Source organism: Muntiacus reevesi, chromosome 11 (assembly GCF_963930625.1).
Source record: "Muntiacus reevesi chromosome 11, mMunRee1.1, whole genome shotgun sequence".
NCBI lineage: Eukaryota > Metazoa > Chordata > Mammalia > Artiodactyla > Cervidae > Muntiacus > Muntiacus reevesi.
This window is the reverse complement of record NC_089259.1, coordinates 63,616,768-63,637,691: the sequence shown is the minus strand read 5'-3', so window position 1 is coordinate 63,637,691 and position 20,924 is coordinate 63,616,768. Positions and strand designations below refer to the sequence as shown.

The following is a 20,924-nucleotide window of genomic DNA, read 5'->3' as shown; positions in this document are numbered from 1 at the left end:
CCTGGAATTAATTCATGTGACAAAACATGCTTAAAAAAGAAACAGTACAATATCCAAATGTCAAAGTCATTCACTTCTTAGAAGGTAAAAAGTGCTCTTCGGAGGAGGAAAAAAACATGTTTCACTGAACTTAAAAGTGTTTTTATCATTGACTTTGACATGAACGTGGTTACTTTTGAAATGAAAGTGGAGAGTAGAAAAACAAAAGGCTTTCACAACCTGATATCAACATCTTGTTAAGTAGTGAATTTGAAGATTAATGATTCTCCTTAGCATAGCTGCATTTGTTTGTTCTTAAAAATATATTTTTTGGATAGGTAGGTAATCCCTACATATGCAGCTTCCCCTGTGGCTCAGTGGTAAAGAATCCATCTGCAACACAGGAGACTTGGAGACAGAGGTTCAATCCCTGGGTTGGGAAGCTCCCCTGGAGGGGGAAATGGAAACCCCCTACAGAACTCTTGACTGAATAATCCCATGGAAAGAGGAGACTGGTGGGCTACTGTCCATGGGGTGGAAAAGAGTTGGACGTGACGGAGCACCTGAGCACATACACAGAATCCATATATATATATGTACACATATACATATACACACACACATATATATAATCAAGCATTATTTTATATATACATATATATATATATATACACACACACACATATATATATAATCAGCATTCAAAAGGTATAAAGGATATACACTGATATGTCTTTTTCTCAATCTTGCTCTCAGAGGTTGGTTTAATTCCCCCAAACAAAACACCATCACAAGTTACGAGTTACTATTATATATGACCAAATATATACTATATGTATGTGTGTGTGTGTATGAACAGTCATTCACTTCTTTGAGTTTATTGGAAGTTTACACAATTGCTAACTAGGAATTAAAAAAAAAAAGAAATATTAGTGAAATCAAGAGTACATTTTTTTTTAAAGTACATATTTTTAGGTTTTATAGAATCTTTAGAAACTTTAGCTACAGTAGTCCCTCCTTATCCATGGTTTTGCTTTTCTTGGTTTCAGCTTTTTGAGGTCTAAAAACTTTAAGTGGAAAATTCCAGAAACAATTCATAAGCTTTAATTTGCATCTCATTCAAAGTTGTGTGATGAAATCTTTCACTGTTCAGCCTGCAAGGTGATTCATCCTTTTGTCCATCAGAACCACACCCACTAGTCTCTTAGAAGCCATCTAGTTGCCAAAGTTTTACAAGTGCTTGTATTCAAGGAAGCTTATTTTACTTAATAATAAGTCTAAAGTGCAAGAGTAGTGATACTGGCAATTCGGATATTCTCTTACTGTTCCTAATTTACAAACTTTATTATAGGGATGCATGTATATATATAAAAAAAGGAACCAGTATACACAGGATTTGGTACTATCTCCAGTTTCAAGCATATACTGGGCATCTTGGAACATACCCTTCTTGAAAGAGAGAGAACTACTATATTTTAACCCTTACATTAAAACAGTGACATTATCACAAACTGCATGATTTCTTTCATGGGCTAAAGTAGGAAATATATAACAAAATTTTGCATTTAAAAAATCTTGTCTTTCATGTTTCATACAATTCAATATAACTCTTGCAACTCCATGCTGTTGGAGTGTCAATGATTTCCTCGGAATAAGCAACACGTGCCCTTTTCTGCTAGCAGAATTGGTCTCTCTTTGGTTCGTAGCCTCCCATCTGTAGACACAGGAGCCCTTGGCATTGCCACTGCAGGACACAACAATTTCTAGATCTAATGACATACTTGCTACTATTTGGATTAGAATTTGCGGCACCAGTTTTGGTTGAAAATGGGTCTTGTTTATTGGGCCTGAGATTCTATCTTCATAGTGTTTCTCACAGGCCAAGCTTTAGACATAAGCTCTTAAACAGGCATCCTGTCACTGTGCCCAGGACTGGCAGTTCCCAAGGGCCAGCTGGTGTCTCTGCATGGCTTGACATATTACTTGTGCCTAAACCCCCAGTGATGGCACTCTTCTATCTATAGAAAATTCTGGTAACTTTGCAGAGAGGTAGATTATTTGGCCAAACTGTTGGTGGTGACTATACTTTCTAAATACTGTTTCTCTCTACGCTCCTACCATGTTGTATTGACAGCAGCTATAACTAGGTCCACCTTGGTATAGACATGTCGAGTTTGAACCTTCCGTGCCTTTTTATGGTTAACTGAATCATATCCAGATATGTCCAAGTGAGAATACCAAAGCATAGATTTACAATAGCTAGGGCAAGGAGGAAACCGAAATGTCCATCAACAGGGGAATAGATAAAGAAGATGTGGTGTGTTTGATATAAATATATAAAATTGAATATTATTCTACTGTAAAAAGGAATGAAATTATGTTATTTGGAGAGACGTGGATAAACCTAGAGACTGTTATACAGAGTGAAGTAAGTCAGAAAAAAAATAAATATTGTATGTTAATGCATCTAGAATCTAGAAAAGTGGTAAAGATAATCTTATTTGCAAAGCAGAAATAGAGACATGAACATAGAGAACAAACATCTACATACCAAGGGGGAAGGTGGGGGGAATGAACTGGGAGGTTAGGATTGACATATATATACTATTGGGATTGACGTATATACACATATACACATATACATATATACACATATACACATAGTAATACCTATGCATAAAATAGATAACTAATGAGAACCTACTGTATAGCACAGGGAACTCCTTCCTCTCTGGTGACCTAAACGGGAAGGAAATAAAAAAGGGGGATAGTGTATGTATGGCTAATTCAGTTTGCTCTATAGCAGTGTAAAGTAACCATAGAAGACAACTAAATAATAACTAAACTAACAACTAAATAGAACAACTAACTCAATAACAACTAACTGAATAAAAATAAATAATTTTGAAAATAAGAATGCCAAAGCATTAGTCATGAAATAATGATTACCACTGAAAATATAATGTAATAGAAGGGAATAAAATGAATCCATCTACCAACTATCTAGAGTCCAGGGAATCGAAAACGCCATAGAGCAATAGCAGTGTTGCCTTAACTTCCCATTATTCATATATAAACTTTCACTTCGGAAACAGAGTTCAAATACTTCATTTCAAGGTAATTTGATTTGCTTTCCTTCTGGGAGAAACTATGGCTTGGTAAAGGGTTTGGGCTGGATTCAATCCTAGCTCTGACTCTTACAAGCTATGCAAACTCAGGCAAATTACTTAAGTCTCTAGACAAGAACTTATTCAGCTAGAAAATAGGAATAACAATAGTAATATCATCTACCTCATTGGATTGCTGTGAAGGCTAAGTGAAAGTGAAGTCACTCAGTTGTGTCTGACTCATGTCTGACTCTTTGGAGACCCCTACCAGGTTCCTCCATCCATGGGATTTTCAAGGCAAGAGTACTGGAGTGGGTTGCCATTTCCTACTCCAGGGGATCTTCCCGATCCAGGGTTCAAACCCAGGTCTCCCACATTGTAGGCAGACGCTTTTACCGTCTAAGTCACCAGGGAAGACCCTGTGAAGGTTATATGAGATGTAAAATGTAGTGTTCCAAGGCATAAGATATAACCAAATAAATATCAGCTGTAATTAGATGAATGTATGGGTACGTTCATATTTATTGGGCAAGAACATTAATTTTGGCTCAAAAAAGAAGCAAGGGAATGTAGAGCTTTTCATTTACCAGTAATACCTCATAAACGTTATGTGGCTCGTGAACAAAAAAAACGTACTATTGATACCACATAATATACACTATTGACACTGTGTATAAAACAGGTAACTAATGAAGACCTACTCTGTAGCACAGGGAACTCTACTCAATGCTCTGTGGTGACCTAAATGGAAAGGAAATTCAAATAAGAGAGGAGATATGTATGTGTGTATATACATATACATATATAGCTGATTCACTTTGCTGCATAGCAGAAACTAACACAAAATCGTAAAGTTACTATACACTAATAAAATTTACTTTCAAAAAAGAGTAAACTATAACTATGGATCAGGCATTAGCAAAGGTGTTTTATGACTACTTTCTCGTTGTAACTCTCCATAAGGTAGAAATTACTGTCCTAACTGTTTGAGATGGAGAAACTAGTAAGTTCCACCAGGTTGCCCACAGCTCTGAAGGTAGAAAGCAGCTGGGCCTGGGTTCAGATACCTGACAGCCGGAACACAGCCAAGTCACAAGGATACCCCGCCTGCGCTCTGCTCTGGAATCACTGCTTTCTCTTGCCCTTCGGCCTGCTAAGGACAGTAAAGAAGTCCTTTCCTCACTTTACTTTGCATCGTGGGGAAAAGGCTCTATCACAAATGGTGGTTTAGGTAGGAAAATAAACTTGGATGCAGCAAATTAACTTTCAGCATAGCTTCCAACGACTAAGGTCTCAGACTATTAAATCTGGAATGTCAGCAGCATGCTCTAGCAGAGAACAACAGCTGCTGCTGGATCCCAAGCCACAAAGCAACAGCAGCTGTAGCATCTGGACCAGCAGATACCAAAGCTGCCTCAGTAAATAAGGAAAAAGTCCCCCTGCAATCTGACCCTCCAGAAACTGCTCCCCAAGTTTGCTCTGGGTGGCTCAAAGGTCCCTACACAAAGGAGGCAAATGGCACATTTTCTTTAAATATCTGCTCAGGCAGGAGGCTGTGACCTTTACTCTCTACTGGTGGAATGGATGCTAACATTACCAGCTGGAAGTAAATGGAGATTTTAATTGAAACACATGCAACTACCTACAAGGGAGGGGGGTGCAAACAAGAGAGTCTTTCTAAGTTATCTAATGAGCACCCAGCATGGCTCAGCTTCCCACAAATGATCCTCCATTATCCTGGGCTTGTTTTGCAAACAAATACTCAGAAAGAAAACCTTTCAGCTCTTGCACATTTGGCCCCTTTTCCCAATACCAGTTCTGTTAGCTAATGTAAAACACAAAGTGTAACTCAGGAGCCAGTTTACTTTTGTTTCCTGAGGTAATGGAAAAGAAAACAATATTGGGACATAAGCATTACAGTTGAAAAAAACCACAATGGGTTACTGGATACGGTATAATATGCAATTATTGATATAAATGTGTGAACACATTTTTGTTTACTCTTAATACTTTGAAAAAATATCCTCTATTCCTCAGACCCTAGTATTCCAATGGGAGAAATTAATTATATTCTTTTTTTTTAATTATATTCTTTAAATTTAGTATCTGATCACCTAGTAAAAAGAAAGGTCTTTGTCATCGTCACTTAATTTGGATCGCTGAATATCTAGCATGATAGTTTATTCTGTGTGCTCAAGTTTGTTGAGATGTCAAAAAAAAAATTTGTGGGGAAAAAACCATTATTAGTCACCACTGCTCAAGCTAATTAGCCTTTCTAAAGGCCACTGTTGCTTTATGAGACATTGTCTATAAGGTTAAGATATTTGACAACAATCATCTGTCCCTTAATTATTCTTCAAATACTAAGAAAGATGATTTAAAATGAAGCTAATGGGCAATGAGAGAAGAGAATAAAGCCACACTTAGGGTTTTACATTAGCAAGAAAAACAGCTAAATTTCTGCTCTGTTATCTAGGTAGCTTTTATTAAGCTCCCAAGAAATCATAGTGCTATGCTATTGAATAAAATTCTCATAAAGAAGGAAAACATATTGTTGATCTCTTTTTTACAAAAAAAATCTAGTCTTTAACTTTGCCTAAAACTGATGACCTTTAGAACATATTTCATTCAAATGAGGAATGGAACAGAGCAGAAATGGATTCATCCAACAAAGGGTCCTGAATGAAGAACCTTAGTCAGAAGATGGCTACATTCCCTGAATCAAGTGCTGGCATTTTCTGTCGACTGTGTAGTGAAGGAACAGCATTACTCATTGGCAAGAAATCCATTTAGGTGTGCAGGTGATGCGCGGGTGATGTTTATGCTAAGGAATCTTAATGTCTAGGCCTCTTAAAGAACTCTACACAAATAGACTTGGTTCAATATTAACCACAGTGAGTGAACCTGGGGATAAGAGACACGATTAGTCATCCAGTGATGCAGCCTTCATTCACCATTGGCAACTAGCCAAGAGCACACCACACTATTGTGGATCAGTCCATTTCTAATAATGTGAACCAACAGAGGTTTCCGTTGCCTTTAAGGATTACACATTTTAAGTGAGGATTTAAGGTTGCTAAAAAGCAACTCTGAAAAACTAATAGTAACTTAATAAGCACTATATAAATGGGCAATAAGTAAATATGCATATCTTTACATAATGTAGACTTCTTAGCAGAGCTCCTGAGGCTCTGGGGTTTTCAACGATGGGAAGGATTTGAGTGCACAGAGATGTTTGTATTCATCCATCCCCAATGATCTATATACTAAGTCAGTTGCATACGAAATTGTTACTGAGAAAATTTACCTCATTACATGAAGAGGGCAATTATCATTAGTTATGAGTCTACCACAGTTGCTGAATGGAATACTTGTTGCAGGGTCCTTATCCTATATGCTTGCATGTAATATTGCCGGGGGGAAACTTTATGTTAGATATTTGGAACAGAAATGTAACAATTCATGAAATATAACAACGTGAAATTTAACAAGTTCAAATACCGATTAGCTTTCGAAATTGGGATCTGACACAATTGTGAGAAAATTTCCACAAGACAAATCATTTCATAGGCTGAGGTATGGTGTATACGGAAGGGCCTTATGAAAGGTAACGCTCATTTTATAATCAGGTGAGCCATTTAACAATTTTTGGGACTTAGCAAAGACGACATGCAAATTAGTGAAGTGTTTCACAATTTTTTTAGCCTACCCTAGCGGCTCAGTGGTAAAGAACACACCCGCAATGCTGGAGACACAGTTTCAATCCCTGGGTTGGGAAGATGTCCTGGGGGGTGAGGAATGGCAATCCACTCCAGTATTCTTGACTGGAAAATCCCATGGACAGAGGAGTCTGGCGAGCTACAGTCCATGGGGTTGCAAAGAGCCGAACATGACTTAGAAACTACAACAAACAACAGTTAAGACACATTCACTGTCATGAGGAACCTGAAAGTAAGATGCTGGAAGAACAGTTTATGCTTAAACCTACCATTCCCCATACATCACTGTTGAAACTTTGAGGTAGAACCAACATTTTAGCAGTCCTCTTGCAAAGCATTCTCATACACACACTACACGTGAAAGAAACTCACAGATGCCTGGAAGTTTAATGTTTATTTACAAATATTATTATACAGGCCGTAACACTGAAGGATCTAAGGAATCAGCGGAATTCATTTTGTTCTCTAATCCACATGCCTGCTGTCAGCCATTAATTAAACAGAACAAACCACACAGGGTAAACTCTGTAAGTTGTTGCTCAACAGGGATTTTAACTTTTGTCGACAGAACTTCAAGATCAACAGTCAACTCAATTATTTAAACGAAAATAAACAAGAAAACCCATTGATTTTCAGAGAATAGAAGCATTTTCCCACTTTTTTAGCATACACAAGGCCCTTAACAATGGGTCCAGCTCCTCTTTCATTCAAGTATCCTTTGTCCACCAACAGAATTAAGCCTGAATCGCCAGATTCCCCGCCTCCACACCTTCCCTCACATTTCCACATCCTTTCTTTTTTTTTTTTTTTCCATTTATTTTTATTAGTTGGAGGCTAATTACTTTACAATATTGTAGTGGTTTTTGCCATACATTGACATGAATCAGCCATGGATTTACATGTGTTCCCCATCCTGAACCCCCCTCCCATCTGCCTCCCCATCCCATCTCCCTGGGTCCAAACTGATGTCCAACTCCTTCCCAACTTCCAAGAGAATTTTCATTCTATCTTTTCAGAATTGTTTTTAATCTCCCCTTAATGGAGTAATTTCATTCACTTCTTCTACTTAATCTGTATTTTCACACATGGTACAAGTCTGTGTTACTGCTACTTAGATGCTTGCCTATGTGGGTTCCATGGGACTGTCAGCTCCCTATGGAAAACTAAGACCATGGCATCCGGTCCCATCACTTTATGGCAAATAGAAGGGGGAAAAGTGGAAACAATGATAGATTTTCTTTTTTTTCTTGGAATTGTTTTCATTAGCTCATTACTTTGTGAAGAAGATTCATCCTACTTACTTCTTTGACCTTTTCTTTAATATACATCACAATTTATTACATCCCACAAATCTTCAGAACTATGTTGTCATAATTCTGATTACACTCTCAGTAAAGAACACAAACCCAATTACAGTATTAATAAAAGTGATCCAGCGTTTTATTGACCAAATGCTATAAAGGGTAGGGAAATATTATTCCCCCCAAAATAGGAAATCCCTCCCTCCCTCCTACAGGGACTGGGTTCTGCTTTTCCTTTTATATTATAAACTATTAAACATAGGAAATAAGAGTTCCAACTTATTTTATTTATTTTATTTTTTTAGAAGTTATTTGAATAAACTCTCATGAGAAATCAAATATTTGTATTACTATATTTTTACCTCAGTGTCCTCAGAGATCAGATTTTCTTCCACAAGTGAGCCAAAATTTAAAGTAACTTTAACTTTTTTAATGCCTTAAGTTAAATTAGCCAAGTGTTCTATAAAAAGCATATAATACTTTAAAATTTAAAAATGCTATTAAAAATAAATTACATACTTGGCTTCAGAAAACATCTTGTAAGCCACAAAAATAGAGAAAAAAAATTGAACTGCATTTTCTAGATTGTGAAAAATAAGTATTTGTTAGATCCTATAAACTAGAAAATAAAAGAGGAAAAGGAAAATTTGTAGCTCACAAATATTTTTTTTAAAAAATCAACTGCAGTATAATTTGGCCTGCAAGACATTACATGACTTGTGGATCTGGCATGCAATTCAGTGTCAAAATCAGAAGGAAAAAAGAGAATCTTGAATAAAAAATAAAAAAAGGAAAAACACCGTTTGGTCAATAGATGCTTGACTCCTACCTTACATACTGTGGACCTTTTATTGGCAGCCCTTAAACTGACCTTCAGTGGACAGAGCAGAGATTGAAAAGCTTCTGTCATTCTTATCTGCCTCAGCCCTACATCCTGATAACTGATCTCTCAACTCCACTTACCCAGGGATACTCAAAGGGTGCTGACCCAGAGAAGTGAGACGCTTAAGCAAAACGAAGATTTCTAAATCCCAAAGGAACCACAGAATCACAAACTACACTGTTTGAAATTGGAAGAGGACTAACACAGCTTAAAAAAGTACTATGAAGTGACAGTAATCAAGGCATTGTAGCAATGGCATAAGGAGAGACAAATAGAGAGCTCAGAAATATATCCTTACTTATAGGGTTATTTGACTTTTAACAAAAACATCAAAACAGCCCAATAAAGAAAGGAACTGTTTTAATGTTTAAAAAGTGTTTTTAAAAAACTTCCAGAGTTTGAGCACACAAATCTCTGTGTTAACTGGTCCTTTGAGAGACTCTTGCCTCTTAATCCTCCTTACTCACATGTATAAACCTCTGTATGTATGTGTGTGTGAGTGTACTCACCCCACTTTTTGAGCTAAGGTTCTCCTTCCACTCCAAATAAAGACCATCTTCATTCAGGGAATTTAAAATTAGTTCTATTAAATCCACTGGAATAAATGCTGCTGAAATCAAATATGACTTCCAGGTTTATGGACCTGCAGAGTTAATAGATAACTGAAATTCAAGGCTTCCTATTTTCTTCTGTCGCATTTATTACAGGAGCTTAAGTAATTCATCTGACTGGTCTGTGCCCTTGGGTCTGTGCGGGTTGGTGCCACAGTCAAAGAACACTGCAGCATTGTTAAATATGTTCCATATTAAGTCAAGTCTAGGAAGATAAAATAGAAATAGGAGACCTAATCTCTATACTTAATGAGCTTAGACTTCAACAGGGAATAGATTATACTTTTTTTTTTTCAAGAATACTATTAAAAGAACACTAAATAAGTGAAACTGATAAGGTGTCAACTTCATAAGCACCAAAGGGAAGGAGATAAGACGGCAAGAGAACCAAAACTTGTAGTGACTACACACTGTTCTTTCAAAAGCAGAAAATATGCAAAGAAATTTTCAGAAATAAAAAATAGGTGGAGAAGTACAGTTTCTTCCAACATGGAAAAGCCTTGGAGGCCCAATTTCCTGCTATCTTCTTTCAAAGTTTGCCTTTCATTTTCAAGTTGTTTGGATTCAATTAAACCACTAGGTAGGGAAGATACAGTATGAAGATCACGTTTTACTATATATAATCATCTGAAGAATAATATTTGTCTATTTAATGAATATTAAAAAACCTTTTGAAAGAATAATAAATGGAAAATTCTGAAACTGTAATGGGTGATTTTTTTTCCCTACAGTTTCTCTGAGTGTCATGAATCATGCAAGCTTATTAGCTAAATCTACGTCTGCATGTGAGATTAGGATTCTCCCCCTTTTTAATGGAATAAAGGGAATCACATGGAATTAATTGTTTAGACACATAGTCTTTTCCTTTGAATTTGCTAAAAGGCCAAACACACAGAGCTCATGATGGTTGTGCGTCTAACTAAGAATCATTGGAAGACTACCTAGTGCTGTAGAAATATTATTTATAATGCATTTATAATCTATGTTTTACATTTTCTTTTGAATCTTGCCAAAGTTTGTGTTGGAATAATCTTCTTGTCCTGGTGTCCATACATCTTCTAACCAAGAGTTTGACATTTTGAATCACAATTAATAGGAACATCTAAGGATTAAGGCTCATTTCACAGGCCTATTTTTGCAGATAAACTACAGATGCCAGTTCTAGCAATACAATAATAAAATGTTGGGTAGAAGCAGAAGCTAAGCGGCCCTGATCTGAGTTAAAAGATCTATAAGTTGTGTTCATCTCTGCAATTTGAAAATGGCATGTTGAATTTACTATTTAAAACATTTAAAACTAGTAAAAACATTTATTATTGTTGAAATGGCAAGACATAAGAATGGCAATGCCACTGACACTGTTCTGCATTCAGAATGAATTCACAGTTTGGAAATCCTCAGTTCTGCCTGTGCTTAAGTCAGTTCTCTCCTTAAAAAAATATTAATTATAGACATTTGGGAGTCACCCAAAATTGAGAACATTATAAGAAAGCCCCATGGACTCACCAACCAGTTTCAACCAGGATAATTTGTATGCCCATCTTGTTCCTTCTATCTGTCCACCTCAGGGACTCCATCAGGACAAGGTATGCCATTTGAAATAAAGATTCACCTGCATAGTTTTCTTCTGAATCGTAAAAAAGCACATAAACATTTTTCTTATTCATTTATCATGTTATTTGCTTGGAAAAGGGAGGTCTTATATTGTCTCAGTGAATGAAGAAAGCCCAGTTTTTATTCCAATTCCACACCACTTGAGAAAGGTCAAGAGCTTCTTCATACAAAATTTCAGCTGAAGAGTTAGGACTTACACCATTCCGCATTGCACATCACACCTAACAGAAGATAATGAAGTTTCCATCAACTTTATACACACCACACAACTGAACCAGTCTACACTGAGCTACTGCATTCCCAGGTCTGGGGACCAAAATTTTTCCACCAAACTCTAATTTATATCACCATTAAATATTTTTCTTGATTTTCATTAAAGTAAGAAAACCTGTTTTTTCTAACCAGTGGCAGATCAATTTAACTGAAATAAAATTTCTCTTATAATTTAGTCATGCTTACTCAAAGGATTAGTGAGCCACTGTCAGGGAAGAGATACTTGTCTGCTCATTAACATTCATGACCAAGAACCCTTCTGGTAGGCTGGTTTCAGCCTCTGATAGAGAAATACTTAAAAGAACTTGGCTCGTCTGTGAAACAGCTGCTCAGCAAAGCCACCATGCAAGGGAATTGGTGATAATAAGCTGATAATATTACAACTACACTGGGAGCGTAATGTTTTCAGTTACTCTGAGGTATGTGGTAGTGGGGTAAGAATTAGAAAATGATTGGGAGTCCATCACAAAGGACACAAAGCTACTGATCAGCAGTATTTTCTTAGTTTTGAAAGATATGTCCTAAGAGAAGAAAGAGAGACAGAGAGAGAAAGGAAGGAAGAAAGGAAGGAGGGAGGGAGATTCCACTTATACAAAGATCAGGATTCTTCATGCCCTGAATTGAAAGAGTCTTCAACCATGCAAGGACCATTTATTCCAACACCCCGCACACGGATGGCATTTGAGATTTATAAATCTATTTACTAATTCTAGCAAAACCCAACCCCTGACTAGGTGATTCTTGATTTTGGAAGGGCTACCCTTTGGGAAAACTGTCAGATTACCTTCCAATGCCAGAAAGACCATTTCTCTAATTTCTAAAACCCAATTCAACACATTTTGACCTCCATAGTAGTGTCATTCAGATGAAACACGTATCACTGATATGTATGTATTTAGTCACTTCAGTTCAGTTCAGTCGCTCAGTCGTGTCCGACTCTTTGCGACCCCATAGACTGCAGCCTGTGAGGCTCCTCTGACCATGGGATTTTCCAGTCTAGAATACTGGCATAGGTTGCTACGCCCTCCTCCACAGGATCTTACCAACCCAGAGATCGAATCCACATCTCCTAGCTCTCCTGCATTGCAGGCAGACTCTTTACTGCTGAGGTAGCAGGGAAGCCCATACATCACTGATATACTGGCCCAGCAATGTTCAAGGAGGCATCTGGGTAACTACATCTTATGCTGATTAACATGATAACCCTTATGAAATTACAGTTAACATGTTATTCTGGTCAATCATCAAGGTGGGGCGGGTAGTAACATAAATGAAATATCACATCTATGTATTTTTGAATAATATCAAGAAAGTGGTTTGTGTGTCCTGAGTGTGTTTGTTAATGTGCTAGGATATGGGAGGTAGTCTGTAACACGTGTGTTTGACTAACTGTGCTTTATTTGGGAAATAATTATTGCTCTTGAATTACTAGAAAACTCTGCCTTCCTCCCTCCCCACCTTTGCCCACCTGCCAAAAATACATATATCACAAGTCAAGTGAAAGGTAAAACATTATTTAAGGAATAGCAAGAAGAAATCAACCAGGACTGTGGTAGGTTATGATGTAGGAATATTTACTCCTTTCCTCACCTCCATCTCCTTCCGGGTTAAACACTCCCTGCCCATCAGTGGTAGGGATGACCACAAGATCTGCTTTGGACAATGGGAGCTGAGAAGACAACCTGCTAATTCTAACTTAGGCTTTAAGGGGCATCATGCTTCTACTTGTGTAATACAGTTGCCAGACTCCACCATGAGAAGAATGTAGATAGAGAGCTACTTCCAAAAAACGTCTAGAACAGACCAGACCAAATCCACAGTTTAGAGGCAGCCTCTTTGAGCACAGGCCTGAAACAGCCAAACTCTAGCTACCCAAAGACACACTCAAGGAAAAAGAGAAGCTTCTTACTTATGACTTGAAATGCTGTGGTTGGTTGTTACAAAACAACAGCAAACTGATACAGGAACAAAAATGTTTCTACACCATGAATGTATGCCAAATGTCGATAAATTAACACTGTTGAGGGGACTCAATTGTAATTATGCTGGCATGTCCCAAGGACTTTTGGACTATGCAAACAAGATGGATGCCTATACTTCCTCCTGCCACCTGCCTCCTGGCTCCTCTTTAACCTTCACAACCTTAAGTCATTCTTTAAGGGTCCAGGGTGTTCCATCTCCTACAAGTCTTCTCTTGTTGTTTAGCCGCTCAGTTGTGTCTGACTCCTTTCTGACCCCATGGACTGCAGCCCTCCAGGTTCCTCTGTCCATGGGATTTCTCAGGCAAGAAGACTGGAGTGGGTGGCCAGTTCCTACTCCATGGGAACTTCACAACTCAGGGATTAAACCCATATCTCTGCATTGACAGGCAGGTTCTTTACCACTGAGCCACCAGGGAAGCCCTATCACAGCAAGCACTGTTCACTTATATGTTTGATTTTCTTCTCTAGTGTCTCAATAAAATACTTGACTCCTTCCAGTTTTCTCTGGACTTCCACTATACGGCAGAGTCAATTCTGGCTTCCTTAGAGTTAGCTTTACACAGATGTCTAGGCCCCCAACAAGGTAAACTCTGTGATGGACTGACCATATTTCTGTCATTATTAGTCATCTTTGTATGTACTAGACCCTTAGCTAGATGTCTTTATACAATAGGTTCTGAATAAATGTTTCCAAATTGAAATCTCACTCACACACAGACACAGAGAGACAGACAGACACAGACAGACAGACAGACACATACACCCCATCCATGTGACAGGAAATATAGAAGACTCTGCTACCATAAGGAAAACTACTTGGGGATTTTTGCTTTTCAAATAAGTATATTCTGTGAGAAAATTAGGCCATATTTTAAAGATATCATTACATTATTGTCATCTCTACAGCATATAGATGAGAAATGATATTTAAAAAAAAACACAAGCAGATTTGCAGCGTAAAAATATTATGGCGCCATGTATAAATTATTTCCGCATTCAGTCAAAATAAGAATTCTGAGGGTGTTACCATGGAATAAGTTCTTTGGGAGGATGGAAATTACTGCTCAACTTTTTTTTTTCTTTTTATTTTGCTTTTAAAAATGTACTTGCTGTCAAGATCTCTGGACAAATGTATATCATAAAAATACATAAATAAAAACCACAAAGAAAGTAAAATAATAAGACCAAGAACACACTAAACAAAAACATCATATTGAGACTCAGATATGAATAAATACCAGCTCAAATAAATATAAAGAAAAAATTGCCGAAGTAATATATCCCTTCAACTAAATTTTTCAGTTTCTGAATAATCCATATTCCATATATGACTCTGGAGAATAGGGTGCTTGTGCTTATATCAGGATAGAAGCTACCAGGGCTTCGTGAGGTGAGGAGAATAAATAACATGCCTTCATTGATTTAATAGCTTTTTTTGCACAAAACACTCATGTACCTTTAATTTAGGGACAATATTCAATTAAACACTGATGCTGCCTTTTCCAAAAATATGGCTAGATTCTTTAGCCACCAATATCACAATTTCCTTGTTGAAAGAAAATCAGTAATTTTTAGCCAATGTCCACTGAAAACAAATAAAGGCTGAGCTAGAATTTCAACCAAATATCGACTTGCTATCATATTACTATTTATAAGTCTGATGTAAGTCAAGAGCATCAGGTTACAGTCTTGGTTTCATCATTCTTTGGTGGAAACTTGGCAAGTCGTTTACTCTCTCCAGGCTCCAAGTTCCTTGGGAGCTGGACTATATTTAGGTGAGTAATTTTCTTTTCTTTCTTTAAGGATTTTTTTTTTTAATCTCTTTCCACACTTTTCTGTAAGACATTTCCACCTCTTCCCCACAATTACTGGGAATAACTGGTCGTGAGAGATAGAGGAAAAGATGCTGCTGATGGTGAAATCTCAGCACATTTGGGGACTAGAGAAAACGAGGGAAATTATGGGGTGGTTGTGACTAAGAGCAAGCACCCAGGAGGGCTCAGCCTGGGACAGGGTGCTGACTCTGCCACTGAGAGTCTATGTAGCTCTGCACTGCAGCTCACTGTTGGTAAACAGGCTGACGTCTGTAATGGGCGAGGAACATGGCCAGACGTTGCATATTATTACCATTCCTATTATCAAAGGATTTGGTTGCCCTCCACTTTCCTAGGATCCTAACAAATTTGAAGCAAGACAGCCACTGGGATTTGGACACAGATGCCAATCTGACAGGTCGGGCAGTTACTAAACACCAAAATGCTAGGAAAATGAGTGGGTACACAAAGATGACACTCGCTTTACCTTTATATGATCCATTTGTTTGTATATTTCTGGCTATCTGGGGTACTTTGCAAAAGTGAGAAAGGCCATAAGTCAGGGAATAGAATTGTGATCATTCTTCCAGGTGTACCTGGCTGGCCTTCGTCCATAATTTTAACCACTGAGGTGTGCTGGAAAATCTAGGCTTGGCTGCGGAGCAAACTGAGAGCATCCCCGTGTCTGAGAATCAGCGGTGGGCAGGTTCTGGCCAACAGGTGAGGGGTTCGCAGGGATGTGTAACGCCAAGCAGAGGTGGAGATTTGGCCAGAAAAGGGAGAACAAACAAACAAATAAAAATCATGTAAGACACTTGGAAGGGTACTGGTGCCAAGGATCTAAACTTATACATGCAATCATCATATTTCAACTCTATATTTAAAAGGGGGGGAGGATCTACTCATCTATAAGGAAACTCACTGCTAAAGAGTGAAAATTTCTACACTTGGTTTTATATACTTTTTCAATTCATTGTCTCACAGCTACCCTCTTTTTCTATCCATTGCTTCACAGCAATACATTTTTAGCTAATGGGGCTAGGGAGCAAAGCTGGGCCCTTTTAGGAAATTGGGGAAAATTCATATTCATTCAGGTTTAGCTTCCAACCAGGCAATGGATATTTACAATTTTATACAGTATCTACTAAATATTACCAAAGATATTAATAGAAAATGGGAAAGAATATGACAGTAAATGTAATGTTATGTTCTGTTAAATGTTTCTGAATTTCAAATTTTAAAAGTCACCTCTACCACAAAATGACAAGCTAAATGGAATAAAAACATTTCTAGCATAATGACTAGACTGTAGACTAATGATTAGCTGTGATTGAATCTAGCCGCTCCGAATAGAGTTTGGACTTGAATCACATATATTAGGTGCAATTTAAATTGTTGCTGTACTTATTGAAAATAGGAAGGTAAGTGGCCACCTTCTTATATGATACAGTTCTCTTTCATATAATAAAGAACACATAACCAACAAAGATGCCTAAAATCCAAACGAGAAATCAAGATCTCTGAGAAAGTGGGACCAGAGGCAGAGATGCAAAATGAACACTTTGGGTCAAGAGATTCCAGCAATCATGCAAAATGACTCAGAATAGGAAGCTACTAAAAATAAAGCTCCTCAAAGCACCATCAGGTTCATCCAGGAATATAAAATCCAAACAATAACATTCCACAAGATCCCAGGAAGGCGTCCTGTGCACACCAGCTGATAGTCATCACTAAATGCCACCAGGAAATGGTTAAAAAAGTGTTAAGGGAACAAATGGAAAACTGTCCTCATAAATGTACCAGCATTCCTGAAAGGTGACTTAGCAGGATTGCTTTTGTGGGATAAAAAGATAAATCATACCATTGCATGGATGACCTTCATGGAATTGCTCAAAGGGCAGAAATTATCATGAGGACTAATTTTTATAATTTTTGAAGACAACTCTTCAGAAACTAAGCTCACCAGATTGCATTTATATTTTGGGGGAAAAAAAATAGCTGAAAACTTCCTTAAAAAATATCTTAATTTCTCTCCCGTCCCAGTCTAATGCAACAACAATGAAACACACTGTTAAAGAATTCATCACCCCCATGTCAGATCAAATCTTAGCAAAATCAATGTCCTGTCAAATCGACTAACATAAGACCCTTAAGCACATTAGAACAATTTAGAACATACCTGTAAAGATAGAGACACAGAGAGAGAGAAAGCAAGAAAGAGTGTTTTTTTTTAATAGGAGAAACACATCTGGGTTTAATAATTATAAATCCACAGATACTGAAAGTCATTGATAGACGAATACAGGAAGTACCTGACTCAGTCTTGTTGAATAGCTTTACTCATTATTAAAAAAAAAGAAAAAAACCCAAAAATCTACCTTAAGTCTAATATTTTTATTTAAAGGAATATATATTATGTAACATGGGCTTCCCCACAGGTTCAGCGGTAAAGAATCCACCTGCAATGCAAGAGACACAGGTTTGATCCCTGGATCAGGAAGATCTCCTGCAGGAGGGCATGGCAACCTACTCCAGTATTCTTGCCTAGAGAATCCCATGGACAGAATTACCTGGAGGGCTACAGTCCATAGGGTGGCAGAGAGTTGGACACGACTAAAGTGACTGAGCTTGCACGCATGCACAACATGAATACTGCCCTGGGATTATTCCTACTTAATTTTGGAGCACAACTTTATAAAAGCACTAAGAGCTGTTTTCTAAAAATACAGGTCGAAGTCAGAGCAGCAGGTCACCCTCCCCTGCTTTCTGTAACACAGGATAACACATCTCAATTTGTTTCAATTTGAAGTAATCCTGTACATTATAGTTCCTCAAGAACAGAGCCCCTTCAGGGCTCCTAAAAGTCACTGGATTTGTAATCTGTAAATCAAGGCCAACTCCCAAGTCCTTGCTAGTTGGGCTCAAGGGAACAATAGTCACAGCATCATATCTAAATAAAGAGTTACTTTTATATACATCCGCACATACAGTTGAACGCAGAGTGAGAGAAAGAGGAAGAACATGAAAACGCTGAAATATACTTGCAACAATATAAATCCCTTTCACTTCCACAGAAAATGTCACATAATCTTGATTTTAGAACCTGGAGGACTAATCTAAGAGACACTGGTGCAGTCAATTTAAAGCAGCCACCAAGCAGAACATTTTATCTACTACAGAGAGAGAAAGAAAAAAAAAAAAAAAGATAAACTTAGCAAGATTTTTCTGAACCAGCTTTGTTGTGCATTGATTGGAAAGGATGGAGGAAATGAATGGCTGTTCTGTTTCTGTCAGGCAATTTCCTAAGACCAAGGCACACAGGAAAGGGTCCCTACAATTTCAAAGTCTGGTTTACAAGGAGCCATAGTAAGGGGCATTCATTTCACAGAGCACTGACAACACCTCACTACCCAAGAATATTTATCTTTATCGTTATCATTATTCATTCAGTTGATAAAAGTCAGATTGCTCTTGAAAATCTTTTTGAGGCTCTGATGGGAAAATCCAGCACTGAATCCTAGTCATACTTATTTTTGCTCATTGTGCTTTCTAATATAAAATGTTTATTTAACAAACAGAATATAGAAATGAAGTCAATTGCTTATAATCAGGAAATCAATGAAGGGTCAAAACCTTCTGCCAGATGATTTCAACTACAATATAAAATGCAGTTACTTACATTACAGGAAAGGTACATTCTAAAATAATGGCATCCACATCAACTGGCACTTAAAACAAGTCTGTCCTCTTAAAAGCGACGTTCTATTTCAAATAATTTTAAATGACATTTAATGACTTCAAGGCAAATCCCTTGATGGAAACTGAAGACGAGCTATGGTGTGACAAAAGCTGACTTAGAATCACTCTGATAATGAAAATGTAAGCCAAAATCATTCCAAATAAATCTCACAGGCAAACTGCAAATGCCACACAGCTCTTTGTTAACTCAGGTTTTGCCAAGCTGTACAAACTGTCAAGAGTGCTCACGGCTTTCCTAAAAATAGACACAGGTATAAATGTTTAAGAAGGAAAGGAAAGCTTCCACTTAAAGCAAATGCCTTCCATATAGGATCAAGAATCTAGCGCTGCAAAGCACACCCAGCCCAAGGAGAAGGAAAAGCTGCCGCCTACCGTCAAACTTCTTGTGCCTGGACACGAACGTGGTGCGCACAAAGTGGCTTGTCCCCTCCACCAGGTTTTCAAACTCCAGCTTGCTCTGTTGGCTGAGCTTGTCTTCCATTTCCGTGGTACAGCACGTGTACTCCTGAGGACAGATTCTCAAGTGTTCTCCTGCAAGAAGGAAGGAAATGTCAGCACAGAATGATCAGGCCTTCAGGGTGTTTGTTTCTCTGGCATTTCCCTCAAATACTGGGGTCTCTGTTTCACCAGCCCCTCAGTCCTGTCCATGGACTTTTATCTGGGCCGTGGGGTGTCTACCATTCCAAATACTCCAGACTCAAGTTGAACCTGAGCCCACAGTCTGATAGTCTCTGTCCTCCCCAATAAATTCATGTGTTGAATCCTAACCCCCAAGGTGACGATGTTACGAGGTGGGGCCTTAGGGAAGTGTTTAGGTCATGAATGGGATTGGTACCCACACTCAAGACCTAGAGAAGAGTCCCCCAAGAGACTGAGCTTGCCCTTTCTGCCACATGGGAACACAGCCAAAAGATGGGGTCTTGAATCAGGGACCCCTACCAGGCACTGAATCCACAAGTGATGTGATCTTAAACTATCCAGCCTCTGGAAATATGAGAAGTAGATGTTTGCTATTTATAAGCCACCCAGTTTATGGTATTTCTGTCGTAGCACCCAAAGTGACTAAGAGACCTGACATTTAGTTCCAGCCCCTGTCACATAAGTAGAGGTACATTAAAGACCTCAGAAGGCCACAGGGTCCCTGCTTTTATTCGAGATCTACCAAGTAACAACAGGTGACAAGAGATGCAACACAGTTACAAGTGTGCTTATCTTTAGAAACCTCGAGTGAGGCAAGAAACAGTCAGCCCATCACCATAGACTGTTAGACGGCGGGGGCAAGAAAAGATGGCAATCATTCACTGAGTTCCGTGTCTGCCCGTCCGACCGTCAGAACGCATCAGCCTTCCTCCCTGTGAGACCAAGTGTGATTTTACTGGCAGGTCTCCCATGCCACCCGTTCCCTTGGTTGACGTTCCTTGTCAGAGAGAAATGTCTCCTGCAAGGGGAAAGACGCCGATGGGTTTAATTAATGCTTATGTCGTAGGGAAATGCAAAGTAAAAGCTAATGAAAGCCTTGGGTTTAATTCGATAGATTTATCTCTGGATATACTGGGCCACTTCTTTTGACGATATTGCTTTCTTCAGTGCTATTCGCAAGTGGAAGCCAAACCCTGGCTTGCTTCATGAAATTAAAATGGTCTGTTATTGCATAAAATGTGAATTTCCAATTGATTCAGCTCCGTTAGTGTCAAAAATGTTTAAGAGAGCCAGTGGAGGGAAGAAGGAAAATCCACCCAACATTTTGCTAAATAAAACCAACAAATTGCCCCTGTGATTAAAAATCACTGTAGGGCACGGAGAAAGCAAATGAACAGAGTACTTGATGTGGTGATTAAAATTCATTTATCATGTTTAACAGCACTTATGTAAAATTATGCCC

General features: G+C 38.1%; 1 protein-coding gene across 2 annotated transcripts in view; it reads right to left on the bottom strand.

Annotated features, from left to right (window-relative positions):
- The window catches only part of GPC6 (glypican 6), a 1,181,547-nt gene that overhangs the window by 864,948 nt on the left and 295,675 nt on the right, over positions 1 to 20,924 (bottom strand). For both annotated transcript variants that reach the window (XM_065902149.1, XM_065902148.1), the window contains exon 2: positions 19,415 to 19,573. In XM_065902149.1, coding sequence (XP_065758221.1) covers positions 19,415 to 19,573 — 159 coding nt within the window. The remainder of the gene's footprint in view (positions 1 to 19,414; positions 19,574 to 20,924) is intronic.